Genomic DNA, 12,987 nt, shown 5'->3' on the forward strand with positions numbered 1-12,987 from the left:
ACAGGCGCAGGTGGGGGGGAGCGCAAAATCAGCTTTAAAATATGTCCATAAATATGTCTGTAAATAAAAATATTGATTATTGCCTCATAAGGAAATAAGAGGGTGAATTGAATGGAGGAGAGGCAGAAAGAAGAGATAATTTGTCCGTGGCTGGGGGGCGCAATCTGGACCATTCTGCCAGGGGCGCAAGATCACCTAGCTACGGCTCTGGTAGCCAGGCAGACGCCACAATGGGAAGCCCACAAGCAGAATCTGAGCACAAGAACAATTCTTCCCTCCTGTGGTTTCCAGCAACTGGTATTCAGAAACATTCCTCTGGCTGACCACGGAGGCAGAGCGAAGGCATCTTGGCATGAATTTGCCCAATCCTCCTTTAAAGCCTTCCAAGTTAGTGGCCATCTCTGCCTCATGTGGGAGGGAGTTCCACAGTTTAACTGTTTGCAGGAAATGGTAGGGAAAAACTGTAATTTCAAAAGCTGTGCATCGGTAGCTATTGGGGGCTGCGCCAAAGAAACCGGAACAGCCAGGATGACATTGTTGGATGAGCCCAGCATCCCGTTCCTCGCAGTGCCAAAGGGAAACAACTGCCCCCACTCCCCACAAATGGGACCCGGGCATATATTGCCCCTTCTCCTGGAGGAAGAATGTACAAGTAGCCACGTGGACAGTTTCGCGAGCAGAGAAACAGCAACTCGGGACTGCCTTTTAAAGCCATCGACGTCGTAACAGAACTGTTAGATCCCAAAACTAAGATACTTTCAAGAATGTATAACTTGCTGTTAAAATGGAATACTCAAGATGAAACGGTTAAATCTGCTATGATTAAATGGGCACAGGATGTTGGACATAATATTATGTTTGCTGACTGGGAACAGTTGTGGAACACAGGTATGAAATTTACGGCATGTAATGCTTTAAGAGAGAATATTATGAAAATGATATACAGGTGGTACATGACACCAGTCAAGCTCGCAAAAATCTATCACTTGCCCGATAATAAATGTTGGAAATGTAAGGAAACTGAAGGTACATTCTTTCACCTTTGGTGGACATGCCCAAAGATTAAGGCCTTCTGGGAAATGATATACAATGAATTGAAAAAGGTATTTAAATATACCTTTCTGAAGAAACCAGAGGCCTTCCTCTTGGGCATTGTCGGCCAATTGGTGCCAAAGAAGGACATAACTTTTTTTATGTATGCAACAACAGCAGCAAGAATACTCATTGCAAAGTATTGGAAGACACAAGATTTACCCACCCTGGAAGAATGGCAGATGAAGGTGATGGACTATATGGAACTGGCAGAAATGACTGGCAGAATCCGCGACCAGGGAGAAGAGTCGGTGGAAGAAGATTGGAAGAAATTTAAAGACTACTTGCAGAAATACTGTAAAATTAAGGAATGTTAGAATGATGTTGGATGGAAAATAAGTGGTATTGGTAAAAAGTTTTACAAGAATATGCAAGTATGGATTGATAAAGGTTAAAATATATATTTACAATAGGTGATGATATTGAGCTATGAAAAATGGTAGAGGGTAAGGATTTGCTGAAAGGACTTCTTAAATGGGAATACAAAAGGGGAGGTGTGAGGAGGTCAAAGAATTAAGGAAATGAGACTAAGGACTATTGAAAGATGGAGTTAATTTTGAATTTTTTCTGTTTTCTTTCTTATATTTTGCTATTATGATTTTTTCTTTTTTATATATACTTTTCCTATGTGTTTTTTCTCACTTTTTTTCTTTAGTTTGTTAATTTTTCTACTTTGTATTGTGTGATTATATGTTTGTGTTTAAAACTTTAAAAAATATTTATTAAAAAAAAATTAATAAAGCCATCGACGTCGGTGCCCGCCATCGCCACGTCTTCCGGCAGCGAGTCCGACCGCTTCACGATGTGCTGCTGCAGAAACTAGTCCCCTGCCCTTCCGAGATGAGCGACCATTCAGCTTCACGCATCTTAAGGCATTCCGACGAGACGAGGACGGGAGACGCGGGCTCGGAAACGTGCCTGCAGCAGCAGCTGCTCCTGAGGGGCGTGGCTCCGACACCAGAACGCGGCGCGGCGCTCGGATTGGGCAGCTTCTGAGCCGCCCGGCGAATGGCGACCGCCGCCCCGCCTCGAGCCGCCTGATAGGGGCGTGGCCGAAGTGACCTGCCACGCCCCCTCCTGCACCGCCCCGGGCAGCCAGTAGGCAGCGCTGCGCTCGGATTGGTCAGTTTCTGAGCCGAGCCTGCCAATGGCCGCAGCCGCGTTAGGCCGTCCTTCTTGGCCCTCACCGGCCGCCGTCCCTGTCCTGCCTCGGCGGCAGCAGTGGCCCGAACATGGCGGCCTGAGGCGCCTGCGGAGGAGCTGCTCCTGGGGCGGGAGGCGGGCGAAGAGGTGAGGCCGCTGCCGCCCAGGACGGCGCGACCCTTCCCGCCACCCTAGCCGTTGGGGGTGGCGTGTCAGGGCGGGCCCTGTGCACGTGTGAACAGAACATCCGTGTTGGGCGGGGTCGAGTCAGGGCAGAAAGTCCCGCGTTCCGGTTCCCGAGCATCTCCGGTCAGGGCTGTCAGGAGGGAAACCAGTCGGGCCGTGTAGGCCAGACTCCCCAGTTTAGCGCCCTGCTGGTGGGGCTTGTGGTCCAGCAACGTCTGGCAGGCGCCCGGTTGGAGAAGATAGAAGTGGGGCAGTGAGGGGTAAATAAGGGCGCCGACTGAGCTGCATTTATTGCAGTTTTCTGGATGTGCTTCATAGATCTTTCAGTCTATGTATATGGCTTTAATTTTATTAATGCTTAATTATTATTATTTTATTCCCTATGTTTAGATGTTCCTATTTTATCTGCAAGCTGCCTTGAATCCCTGTCAGGGGGAAATGCATAAATAAATATAATGATAATAAATAAGGTCCCTTCCTGTAGTCCTCTGCACTGGTGGATTTATAGCGTTCCCCTGCATTGTTAACTGAGAAGGGTACTTTTGAACATGCTTACAAACAATGAATTGGTGTTGTTGAATTCCCGTATAGGTCTGTGGTGTTGTTTCCACTCTTCCTTTCTCCTGCTCCCCAGTTAAAGTCAATGGAGGCCTGGCCCATTAGAGAGGGGGCCATCAACCTCTGAAGACCTTAATTGGCACCCTCAAAAAGCAGTAGTAGACTCTGAGCCTTCATTAAAAATATAAAACAAGTCTCTAGCCCTTCTAGAAAGAAAGTTATGAAGCACAATGTGCACTTTTTGAAGCAGGTTATGTTAAATGACCAGCCTGTCAGTGATTTTAGCCAATGAGTGAAGTCAGAGCTGTGATTGATAAGTGAGTTGTTTGGACACTACATAATAGGAATTGCTGGGATTCCAACAGGGCTGTATATATAAAGGAGTAATTGGAGCAATTGCACCAATGAAAGGCCCCAGACTCTGAGCTTTCATTTCAAAAAAGGAAGTCTCTAGCTCTTCTAGAAAGAAAGTTGCAAAGCATAACGTGTGGACCTCCTCTTGCAGGAAAACCATGAGTGACATCCGCCACTCGCTGCTCCGCCGGGATGCCCTGAGCGCCGCCAAGGAAGTGCTCTACCACTTGGACATCTACTTCAGCAGCCAGCTGCAGAACGTGCCGCTCCCCATTGTGGACAAAGGCCCCATCGAGCTTCTGGAGGAGTTCATCTTCCAGGTTCCCAAGGAGCGCAACTCCCCACCTAAAGTAGGTCGTCGGACATCAAGCCCCATCAAGGGCCACGTAGCCAACATTGCTCCTCTCCATCTGGGGCCTCGTATTTGCCTTTGGGAACCACCCTTGAGGAAATCTCTCTGCCCTCCCACGTGGGGCTGATGTCTGATTAGAAAAGTGGTGGGGAACATCTAGGCCTGCAAACTCTGCTTGAGGTCAAGCAGGGTCACAAAGGTGAAATCAGGTGATTGACAGGTGTGCAACCTGCTCATCTGTCAAAGTGCCTTGCAGGGTACGGGGAGGAGGGAGCTCAACATCTGTCCTGCTGGCTGGATTCTGTTTTTTTTATTTTATTTAAAAAAATAATTGTATAGTGCTATATCATAAAAAGATAGCCAGTGCCATTGCTGAGGGGGGCCTCATTGAAATGGAGGGGGCACTATTTGTTACTCTTCAAGGTTTCTTGTTTGTCAGTCAGACTAGGTAGGTCATTGATCTGACTGAGTAGCTCCAAGGTTATTCTGTGAAAATCAGATAGGGAAGATTTCAAGCTGTGGCCCTCCAGGTATTTTGGATGACATCTCCCATAATCCCTGGCCATCCAGAGAGATCCTGGAATTACTGGCCAGCTATCTTAACATTTGTCCCAGGAAAACTGGTGGGTAGTATTTTTAAAACATGAAATAGCCAAACAAATGTCTTTGGTCAACATACACATATGAAAACAGTCTTCTTGTTTTCTTTGATGCTATAATGCCAACCTGGGTGATGAATGGGATGTGGTTGGAAAGGACCCTCCTGTGGGGGGGGGGATGCTTTGGCCTTGGCTCATAGATGGCCCCTCTTTTCTTTCTCTTTCTTTCAGAGGCTGAACTCACTGCAGGAGCTTCAGTTACTGGAGATCATGTGCAATTATTTCCAGGAGCAAAGCAAGGACTCTGTCCGGCAGATCCTTTTCTCCTCCCTTTTCAGCCCGCAAGGGAATAAGACAGATGACAGCAGAATGGCCTTGCTGGGGAAACTCGTCTCGATGGCGGTAGCTGTGTGCAGAGTGCCTGTCCTGGAATGTGCAGCTTCATGGCTGCAGGTGAGCGTTTACCCCAGGTGCAGGGACCTTGCCTTCCCTCCCAGAGGAGCTTCCAGGCAGCCTCCCATCCAGGCAGTGACCAGATCTAGACCTGCTTAACTTCAGCAAGGGGGCTGCTGTGCCTCTTGGGGGGGGGGGTGGCAGCATCAGATTGGGCAGGGCTGAATTGTACCCTACCCTGCTGGTGTATATGCAGAAACAAGAGATAGAATGGCCTGTTTGTCCAGGTCACATCTTGCTCAGCATTCCTCATACAGTGGTACCTCGGGTTACGTATTTAATTCGTTCCAGAGGTCCGTTCTTAACCTGAAACTGTTCTTAACCTGAAGCACCACTTTAGCTAATGGGGCCTCCTGTTGCTGCTGTGCCGCCGGAGCACAATTTCTGTTCTCATCCTGAAGCAAAGTTCTTAAGCCGAGGTACTATTTCTGGGTTAGCAGAGTCTGTAACCTGAAGCGTATGTAACCTGAAGCGTATGTAACCTGACGTACCACTGTATTGCTCTTGTAAAGCTACAAATCCTCTTTGAAGGACCAGTGCTCTTATTCCGTGATAGGTAGGCTCACTCAGAAGCCTTTGGGGGCTGCAGATCCTTTAGCTCTTCATCTTCAAGGCTATCAACAAGCTCCGGTCGCAGCCAGCATCACTGCCACTGGCACCTTCATGCAACATCCTACGTTTTTCTGGAGCCAAGCTGTGTGTGGCTTCGTCGGTGCTGCTCCCCCCCCCTCCAGTTTCTCGTGGTGGCTAATCATGTGTCTCTTTTGCAGCGGACGCCAGCAATCTACTGCGTGCGGCTGGCCCAAGCCTTGGTTGATGACTACTGCAGCCTAGTGCCAGGCTCCGTCCAGACCCTGAAGCAGATCTTCAGTGCCAGCCCTCGTTTCTGCTGCCAGTTCATCACATCGGTCACTATGCTGTATGACATGTCATCAGGTAAGCTCCTCCAAGTGAAGCTCCTGAAGCTGCCCAATGCCATTTGGAAAGGCATAAGACACGATACACGAAGATGTGTCATGTTCCACACATCCTGATGTTAAGGTTGCAACAGATTGTGGTGGCCTGAATCGGTTTGTGTGCAACTTTACTCCAGGCCAGGGCCAGAGTCAGAGACTACGATGTGTATGATTGACTCTCCAGGTATTTTCATTGCTGCTTTGTGGTCAGTTTCCTCTTCCCCTTTGCTTGGTATGTTTGATGGATTCTTGTGATAGCTCTCGTTTTTAAGCTCTCTGCCATTTAGATTTTATCTCCTTGAGTTTTGTTCTTGGTAGTGCAGTTGCTGTGTTTATGGGTTCTAAATGCTGTGAGCTGCCTTGGCCCTTTTGTTGAAAGGAGGGATACGGATGTTTTAAATAATCTACTATATATTTTGGAAAGCTGTTGTTTGTTCGCAGTGCATTCGGATGTTTCTTTAGATATCAGAACCAAATTTTACATGAGACCAAGGGGCAGGTTTTTGGTGTCTGTTTGGATACAATGAGACATCATTTTGAATCCAGATGGCAGACTGAACCTTTGAAAGCTGCACTGATCTTTTGGGTCCCTTTGAATTCCCAGCCTATGCTGGGAGGCTGCTGGTTCTAAAATAAACATGAAAACACCTGAGCAACTATGTTGGGAAGAGATGGAGACAGGAACTCCAGGCTGCCTGGCCCCCCTGCCCTTGATCTGCTGCATCCCCCTCTCCAAGCAGCCTGCAGCCCACACTTGGGTGTGGGAGGCTCTGGTTCCAGGGCCAAGCATTGGCAAGCCCCAGGTGCCATTTCCAGTCCCGCCATTTCTATGGTCTCCAAAGCTAGCTTCCCCTTCTTTTCCAGATGACCTCATCCCACCTCCGGACCTGCTGGAAATGGTCGTATCTTGGATCTTCGAGGACCCCCGCTTGATCCTCATCACCTTCCTAAACACGCCGATCGCGGCCAGCCTGCCCATTGGGTTCTTGGAGCTCACGCCACTCAGCGGCCTGATCCGCTGGTGCGTGAAAGCTCCGCTGGCTTACAAACGGAGGAAGCCCCCCGTCTCCAACGGCCACCCGGGAGGAAAGCTTGCCAAGGACCCGGCTGCCGCCTTGGACAAGGGCTGCCAGCCCTTGTACTCCAAGCTGCACCTCAGCGTCCTCCAGGTCCTGATAATGCTGCAGGGGCACCTGACGGAGAAGAACCTGTACGGGCGCCTGGGGCTGGTGCCCTTCGACCACGTGGTGGCTCTTGTGGAGGAAATGAGCAGGCTCTCTGATGAACTCAACCCCCTCAATGCCACCAAGGAGACGGAGCTGGCTCTCGACCGGCTGGCCCAGGCCTTGCAAGTGGCCATGGCGTCTGGAGCGCTGCTGTGTACGAGAGGTAGGCACTGGGGGCAACCACCAGTGAGCCCATGCAAGCTGGCAGAAGACTGTGCCGAGGCAAGGCGGGGGGTGCAGGGAAGTAGCAGGGAGGTGGGGAGGAGACTTTGGGCATAAGAGGAGCTGAACAGAGAGATAATAGAAGCCGTCTAGGCCGGGTCAGAGTGTTTGTCCATCTGGGCCAGAATTGCCTACTCCAGATTTTCCCAGCGTGGTTTCTTCCAGATATTGCTGGGCTCCAACTTCTTCCTCTGCCACCATCCCAAGGTGGCTGGGAATCTAAATATCCAGAGGGGAAGCAGCACATAGTGGGGAAGCCTGCTCCAATTTTCAGGATCTTCCCCAATACTGCCTTCTACTTGATCCTTTCAACTGCAGGTGGCGGGGATTGACCCTGGCACTTGTGTAGCGGCTAAGCCCCTGCTCTCCGGTTGTTGCCCAGTGTAGCATGAATCCAACTAAGGTGGAGAGGCTGTTGTCCAGAGCTCACACTGTCTGCAGTCTGGGGCCTGTGCAGATAAACTGCTGAGCTGGGCTGCCCCCCCCCCTTTGCAACAGCTCTGGTTCTCTGTGTGTGATGGTGGGTAACATTCGGGGCACACTTGACCATCTCTCAGCTCCCCGCCCCAATCCCTCCCAAGTGCCCAGGGAGCAGAATGCCATCTGGCTGGGACTCACTCCTGCCGGAGGAAAGGAAGAATCATCCCCTCCCCTCACCCTTTGAAGAGGTTTTTAATTGCCTGGGTGCTCAGAAGTGGGTAGGAACATGTGGGCACCGTCATTTTTACAGCTGTCATTTTAGCAATTGCATCCTGTGTGTGGTTTTGTTGGGTTTTATGTTGTTAGCTGCCCTGGACACCATTTGGGGAGGAAGGGCAGGCTACACGTTTTGATAGTAAAGAAATACAGTGGACCCTCTGGATATGAACTTAATTCGTTCTGGGGGTCTGTATGTACCCCGAAAAGTCCGCATCTAGAGGCACTGCTTCTGTGCACGTGCGCAGGATAAAACCCGGAAGTATATACTTTCAGGTTTGCCGCATTCGCAACCCTGAAAGTTACGTTACCCGAAGGTAGCATAATCCGAGGGTTCACTGTACTGTAAAAGTGGGTCCCAGCCAGCAACACACCTGCTTCCTCTTCTGCTGATTTATCAGGATTGGGACCAAACATCAGGGGGTCCTGCTCGCTGTTTGACAGCTGACCGGCCTCTGTGGCTCTCCCTAGTGCTCTTGCTCCCCAATTCTCCTAATCTCTCCACCTCCTCGCTCAGGACAGGAATGTGAATTTCCAGACATGCCTCTCCTGACAGTGGAATCAGACTCCCATGGAAGGATTTCTTTCTTGGAGGTTTTTTAACAGAGGTCGGACCTATTGGGGATTCTTTAGTTGTGATTCTGCTTTGCATAGGAAGAGGTGATCTTTTGGGTCCCTCTCAACCCTATGATTCTGCCACAACAGTTCCACAAATCACTTCTCCAGGGTTGCCGTGTTATTGAAGAGCAGCTCTCCACATGGGTCTGGGATGGAGAAGCTGAGCGAGAGTTCAGGGCCCCCCCAGGAGAGAGCTTTCTGCTTTGTCTTGCTGTTTCCACCTCCATTTCTTTCTGTTCTCTCCTTCCAGAGGATCTGAGGACGGTGTGCGCCAGACTGCCACACAACAAGTAAGTCAGTGCTCTGTGTTTACAATGGAACTGAAACCGCTGTGCCCTTCCTAGAAGTATTGTCCAAGAGACACCCACAAAAGCAGAAAGGTGTAGATTGGCAAACTGTGCTTCCACAGGAAAGTGAAAATGACAAAATGCGGTGGAGCCAACTCTTTCTCCCCCCCCCCCCCACCTTACTGTCTGTCTGTGACAAGGACAGCCAGGACTCCATGCTGCCCTGCTGGCAAACTTATCAACCCCTGCTTTGCAAATGACTTGCTTCATTCTAATGGTTCAAGGACACTGCTGTGGGTGCTTGAGTCTTATCTCTGTACATGAAAACCGGGCCATTTTTAGCTGCTTACATAGCCATGGACTGGGTGGAAGTCCTTCCGTTGTGCCCAGTGTTACGTTTGCCAGGAGAGTCAAAGGTTTTTCTCCCTCTCTCCTAAATTAACACTGGAACTCAGGGACATCCAGTGAAGCTGAATGTTGGAACGTTCAGGGCAGATCAAAGGAGAGTCCTCCTTCACGCAGCACAAATTTAAACTGCGGGACTCCCTCCGATAGGAGGCAGTGATGGCCGCCAACCTTGCTGGCTTTAAAGGAGGATTAGGCAAATTCCTAGAGAACAGGGCTCTCGTTGGCTACTAGTCACAATGGCTTGGCTCTGCCTCCGCAGTCGGAGACAACAGGGCTTCTGAATACCAGTTGCTGGAAACCCCAGGAGTGGAGAGGGTTCTTGTGCACAAATCCTGCTTACCAGGTTTCCCATCTGGTTGGCCACAGTGAGATCAGGATGCTGGACTAGAGGGGGCATGGGCCTGATCCAGTAGGCACTGCTTCATGTCGCTGTAGAATCCTGTTCCTCAGCAGGCCAGCTGCCTTCACCCACAATTGTCTCTCTGCTTCTTCTTCTTCCTGCAGCCTGCTCCAGCTGGTGATCTCGGGTCCAGTCCAGCAGCCCACCCACGCTGCTTTGCCCCCTGGGTTTTACCCCCCCATCCACACACCCCCTCTGGGGTATCCCACCCATGCAGCCCACCCAGCAATGCCAGCTCACCCAGCTCTCCCAGCTCACCCCGTACAGACATTCATTCCAGGCATGGCGTTTCCTTATCGGCCGATCCGCTAAAGAAACTGGACTTCTCCTCTCTTCAGGGAAAGAGTGTTTTCCACCCATTACAGAGAGAACCAACCGTTACTTTTTGCTGGGGGTGGGCAGGGTAGGGCTGTGCAATTCCTCCTTCCCAAAGAGACCTTGAAGGCCCTGGGCGTTAAGATGCACAGGGGGCTGGTAGTTGTTTTTTTAAAGAAATAATCTTGTATGAATGAGGAGGAGACGCCAATCTGACTGGAACAAGTGGGATCTTTCTTTTTTACTGTCAACCCAGTATGACGGTTTTACGCAGGAGGGTAAATGGCGTGATCTGGTATTCCACTCAGAACATCTGTTTGCAACTCCTTCCTCCCACCCTCCTCAAGTGACAAAGCTTGACTGGTTCTTATGCAAGAGAGCCTGTAGAGAACAGCCCCACTGTGTTTTGTAAGCTGTTTTCTTGGGGTCCTTTTTATGTGAATATGTATGATTTCAGTGCAAGTACATTTTTTATAAAAAAAAAAGAATTGCAGATTTTTTTGCTTCAAAGTTAGCAGTCTGTGGCATTTTCTGTAAAAGCAACAACAAAAAAGCAACGATAACTGGCCTTCAATTTCTTTCTCTTACATTATTCAACATGTCTGCAGCTGGTTAGGTGAAACTTGAACCTTCATTGCTCTGTTGCTCTGGTTGGTATCTTTCACAGGGTGAATTTGGGTGAAATATTTTTTTCAGAAATATTGGTGTCCATCTAACAAATTTCACATGTTTTAAAGCAGAAACTAAATCACATCTTAAAACTCTGTGGTATTTAATCTTAAATTAACTTCAGATGTTGCTGTTAAGGGGATGTTCAAATCAAGGCAGGTAGGAATGCATTTTTATTTAAAGCATTTTTATCCTGCTCTTCAGCAGAAAAAGACTCACAGAGCAACTTACAAATGTCAGTGATAAGACAGTCCCTGGCCTCAGGCTTGCAATCTAAAACACATGGCACAAAAGGAAAAGGTATTGGTTGGGTGGAGGGTAAAAGAAAACTCAGGGGCTAATTATTTGTTATAGATTTCTTGTAATGAGAAGCTGGAATAGAAATGCATCAAAGAGAGGAGCCCAAAGTTGCTGGTCTTTCAGCAGCCATGTTTCCCTCCCTCACTGATAGCTGTTGATGGTGGGGGTCTTGGTCTAGTCCACTATGAAATGGGGGTGGGGATAGGAGTTGTCTCCTGGGGTTTACAGAAGACATACACAGACCTGCTTTGGACCCTAGGAACTACACACAAGTGCCAATACAGTGGTGCCTCGCAAGACAAAATTACCGTATTTTTCGCACCATAGGACACACTTTTTCCCCTCCAAAAATGAAGGGGAAATGTGTGTGCGTCCTATGGTGCGAATGCAGGCTTTCGCTGAAGCCTGGAGAGTGAGAGGGGTCGGTGCGCACCGACCCCTCACGCTCTCCAGGCTTCGCACACTTCTCCGCAAGCAGCGGGAGCCCAGTGCTGGGCTCCCGCTGCTTGCGGAGAGTTGCCTGCATGCTGAAGCCTGCGCGCGCTGAGCTCAGCGTGTCCAGGCTTCGCGGACCTCTCCGCAAGCAGCGGGAGCGCTCCCACTGCTTGCGGAGAGTTGCCTGCATGCTGAAGCCTGCGCGCGCTGAGCTCAGCGTGTCCAGGCTTCGCGGACCTCTCAGCAAGCACTGGGAGCGCTCCCACGGCTTGCAGAGAGCTGCCTGTTTGGGGGCTGGGGTCGGGGGAAGCTCGAGCTTCCCCCGCCCCAGCCCCGCGCCTGGGGGAAAAATAATTTCCCCCCCTTTATTTCCCCCCCAAAAAAACTGGGTGCGCCCTATGGTCCAGTGCGCCCTATGGTGCGAAAAATACGGTAATCCGTTCCGCGAGTCTCTTCGTCTTGCGGTTTTTTCGTCTTGCGAAGCGCGGCTATTAGCGGCTTAGCGGCTATTAACGGCTTAGCGGCTTTAAGAAAAAGGAAACAAACTCGCAAGACGTTTCGTCTTGCGAAGCAAGCCCATAGGGAAATTCGTCTTGCGGAACGACTCAAAAAACGGAAAACCCTTTCGTCTAGCGAGGCATTCGTCTTGCGGGGCACCACTGTATGTTAATGAGGATGTATTTCAGGAGCTGAATGGTCTTGGCTCAAACAAGGTCAATTTCTTTCTCTTTCAAGCCCTTCTAACTTTCAGAGGATGATGTAGAAAGGCCTGATGCTTTGACAATCTTCAAAATGTTGCCATTGGCCCGTTTGGTAATGGGGAGCTATAAGGCAACATGTTCCACAGTGCCTTGTCCACAGACTTGTAATGTGGCTTGTAACTCTCTTAAATTAACAATGAAGGATGCTGGTGTTTGTGTCTGCCTCCATACTGCCTGCGGCAGAGGGCAGAAAGTCTCTTGTCAAGCCCTCTAATGAGAAATAATCTCTGTCTTAATTTCAAGACACATGAATGATTCAGACTGGCCTTGGTAAGTCTTCCTTGCATTTTGAAAGGGAAGGAACTGATTACTCTGAAATGCAAAATGTCTTCTCTAGTTACAGATATTTTCCAGTATTTGTCCCTTGGGCCATGTTACTTCTGATTTCCCCGATTTCAGCTCAAGGTCATCTTGCCACTATTTTCTTCTTTGAATTTGGTGTTATTTATTTAGTATTTTATTCTGTTGGACCTCTTGAGCCTCAGTCAGGCAAACAGCAGGCAGATCTGCCTTGATTTCTGCAGCTGAGACCCATCTCTGGCTACAAATGCCAAACTGGCTCTAGAAAGCTGAAAGTACCCCCAAGCTGAAGCCCAGCTGTACTATTGACAATCTTCTCTTCATTATTGTGGACAGCAGTGATACAGGGCTGCTGAATATGCACTAAGGGGTGTGGACCTGAATCCTGCCAGCTTTTTGTGTAGATAAGCAGCCTAATCCTGTGCAGAAGTAGGGAATTTCAGTAGACTTAGGCATGCTTAATTCTGCATGGGAAGTGGTTGTAAGACTTACAAATATAGGTGGGGGCATGTGCATGTCTACTCACAACCGAACACCCGCCCAGACCCAAGCTGGGCGACTATTGACTTGCATAGCTCTAGAGAAACGGGCAAAGGCTGACTTTTCCAAAACCTCAAATTAGTCTCGCAGCTTTACTTAACGTTCAGTTAACATTTA

General features: G+C 49.3%; 1 protein-coding gene across 2 annotated transcripts; it reads left to right on the top strand.

Annotated features, from left to right (window-relative positions):
* Positions 1-2,235: 2,235 nt before the first annotated feature.
* Positions 2,236-10,375, top strand: INTS15 (integrator complex subunit 15). 2 transcript variants are annotated; one of them, XM_053365824.1, is made up of 7 exons: positions 2,236-2,382; positions 3,485-3,683; positions 4,516-4,737; positions 5,508-5,673; positions 6,558-7,082; positions 8,706-8,745; positions 9,655-10,375. In XM_053365824.1, exons 1-7 carry the CDS (start codon positions 2,240-2,242, stop codon positions 9,860-9,862), a joined length of 1,503 nt encoding a protein of 500 aa, XP_053221799.1. In that variant the 5' UTR covers positions 2,236-2,239; the 3' UTR covers positions 9,863-10,375. The 2 variants fall into 2 exon arrangements, with proteins under 2 accessions (XP_053221799.1, XP_053221800.1); XM_053365825.1 differs by lacking the exon at positions 2,236-2,382 and adding an exon at positions 2,417-2,681.
* Positions 10,376-12,987: the final 2,612 nt, after the last annotated feature.

Source organism: Podarcis raffonei, chromosome 14 (genome assembly GCF_027172205.1).
Source record: "Podarcis raffonei isolate rPodRaf1 chromosome 14, rPodRaf1.pri, whole genome shotgun sequence".
In the NCBI taxonomy this organism is placed as follows: Eukaryota; Metazoa; Chordata; class Lepidosauria; order Squamata; family Lacertidae; genus Podarcis; species Podarcis raffonei.

Excerpts from the sequence above, each read along its gene's own strand:
- INTS15 (XM_053365824.1), top strand. The coding sequence starts at position 2,240 with ATGGCCGCAGCCGCGTTAGGCCGTCCTTCTTGGCCCTCACCGGCCGCC. Across the intron at positions 3,684-4,515 it reads AGCGCAACTCCCCACCTAAA|AGGCTGAACTCACTGCAGGA; the intron begins GTAGGTCGTCGG and ends TCTTTCTTTCAG. Across the intron at positions 7,083-8,705 it reads AGCGCTGCTGTGTACGAGAG|AGGATCTGAGGACGGTGTGC; the intron begins GTAGGCACTGGG and ends CTCTCCTTCCAG.